At 40.1% G+C, this 2,369-nt stretch overlaps 1 protein-coding gene across 2 annotated transcripts in view; it reads right to left on the bottom strand.

Annotated features, from left to right (window-relative positions):
- bcas3 (BCAS3 microtubule associated cell migration factor) overlaps window positions 1–2,369 on the bottom strand; it is a 312,552-nt gene that overhangs the window by 296,402 nt on the left and 13,781 nt on the right. For both annotated transcript variants that reach the window (XM_032508209.1, XM_032508217.1), the window contains exon 6: window positions 609–690. In XM_032508209.1, coding sequence (XP_032364100.1) covers window positions 609–690 — 82 coding nt within the window. The remainder of the gene's footprint in view (window positions 1–608; window positions 691–2,369) is intronic.

Below are 2,369 nucleotides of genomic sequence, written 5' to 3'. Positions count from 1 at the left end.
TAAAAAGCCATTAGGCAGCCCCAGATACAGTATGAGAAACAGGAGCTTCAGAACAGGGAATAGAACAGGATTAGTAAGTCAAACAGATCTAATGTTTTAAAATAACGCTCAAGGATTTGTGGGGGGCATTTCATCTGGTGAGACACGGTAAAATCAGCTGAGCTTCTGTCTAGTTCAAGGTTGCGATGTGGCCCTTTAGTTTTTGTACAAAGTAGATAAACAAGCTACAATGAGTTAATTGATGAGTTTTAGAGGTGCTAATAGGACATTGTTTTTGTTTTTTGGATGTTTGGACAGAGACAGATAAGCGGTTTCTCCGTTTCCAGTCTTTACCGTACAGAGTGGCACTGAAAAAATCTAAAATGTACAGTATATGTTAAAATACCACAACAAAGAAAAACCTTAAATGTACTTCTTAGGCTGGAGAGGTTTTGAGGCTGTAGCACATGATACATTAAAAAAGCATCTAGTGAGAAGTCAATATTACCAATTCAAAACAGTTTGCTGATATAATGATCAGAGGCTGATATGGAGTTAGATTATGCAGTGTGTGCTTTGGAGTTTGTTGTTTCACATTTAGGCAGTGTTAAGGTATTGAAGATACTCACTGATATGAGGAGCTGGCAGAATGTGAGCAGCTCGCACAGGACCATGGCGCACTGAGAACAGCTCTTGGGCTTCTCCTGCCAACTGAAAGAATTTTTTTCAATTAAAGATGAGGTTCACATATCTGATCCATCAGAGAAAAGAGAAAATGGGCACTCAATGATACTGACCAACACCCAGCTCCAGACACGTTTCATGTATGTATAAAATACTCTGTCTGGAGCCACATTAAAAGTAAAAAAAAGAAAAGAAGACAATCTACCCGTTCTCCCTCATTAAGAAATTCTGGATCTGGTTTTGCCCTGCCAACCAATGCTGCTCGCGCTAGGTTGAATTTGTTTGGTGACTATATTCTAGCATCTACCTCAGGTTAGCTAAAAACATTAAAGGGATTCAGCCATTGGCCTACATGTTTGAGTGTCTTTATGTAAGCAGCTAATCTTACAAAAAAAAAAAAAAAAAAAAAAAAAAAAAAAAAAAAAAAAAAGGTGCCAATCTGCATATTATAATCTAATCTAATCTAATCATTCACATACTGATGGCAAAGCCTTCGGGATCTTGGGTTTTAGTGTTTTGCCCAAGGACACTTCAACTGGAGAAGCCAGGGATCGAACCGTGTCAATCTTCTGATTGGTCCAACGCATCATCCCAAAATAAGAAAGACAAGAGGCCTAACTGAAGGTTCAATTAATTTACCTTTACTCTAATCTGACTGAATGTTAGATGATGTTTGTCAATGGTTGATTTCATTTTTCCAGTTTACTGCATTCTGTTAATTAGAGAGGAAATACAGCCACAGTGTAAAGCATTTAAATGGATGTGTGGCTGTGTCTGCGCAGTCTGGCATAAGCGTCATGTGTTCATATATGAAGACAGTATATTAGGTCAATGGCCTTTGAGGCTCTTGGCAGTGTATAGCGTGTGTAATGGTACATTGTTCTAAGCGCAGAATGCCCCACTTTTGCTATTCTTGTATGCGTTAAATTACAGTGAAACCTGCATTATCACGTTATTATTCTCTGTTTGAAGCCTTTAAACCCATCTGAGGGGATGATCGCTCTTTTGTGCAATTAGTATCCTTCGCAAAGTGGCGGATTTGAGGCTGTGTTTTTATTCAAAGTGCTTGTGGCCCAGCGGCAGCAGATTAACACTGGAGATACAAGCAGGTTATACGAGCACCGATAGTAGGAATAAAAGGAGGTTGGCGGCAGGGTAGGATTCCTGTACAGGCAAATGGACCTGCAAGGGCGATGGAATAATGGAATTTGCTGGATTAAAATGAGAAGAGGGGAGGGCCGGAGGATAATGCGCCGGGTTATTGTGCATTACCCCTCTGCTCATCCTCGCCTTACACGGCTCTGTGTGACATCCGGCAACGACATTCCCACTATTACATTAGTGGCCCACCGTATGCAATATGCCAAATTGCTTTTTTAAATTTGTTTTCCATGCACACAGTTATTTATTATATACATTTCATTTGTGGCTCAGAGGTTTTTGTGAAATCACAGTGTCTGCTCTTCTGTTTTAATCTCTCAAATGTAATACCATAAGCTGTGAACAGATATTTGGGGCATATTCACAAGTGAGTCTGCCTCACTAAAACAGTACTGGACATATTGGAGGTTTGGAGGAAGCAGGTGCTTTAGGGATCGGACAGTAACAGGTGCTTGTTCATGGGCTTACATAACATGCAGCATTAAAACAAGTAGACAAGCCCAGAGACATGCAGCCCTACTTATGTTGAACTGCAAAACAAACTA

This window comes from Etheostoma spectabile, chromosome 3, assembly GCF_008692095.1.
Source record: "Etheostoma spectabile isolate EspeVRDwgs_2016 chromosome 3, UIUC_Espe_1.0, whole genome shotgun sequence".
NCBI classification, from domain to species: Eukaryota; Metazoa; Chordata; class Actinopteri; order Perciformes; family Percidae; genus Etheostoma; species Etheostoma spectabile.
The sequence above is the reverse complement of the archived record's forward strand: the minus strand, read 5'-3'. Positions and strand labels throughout refer to the sequence as shown.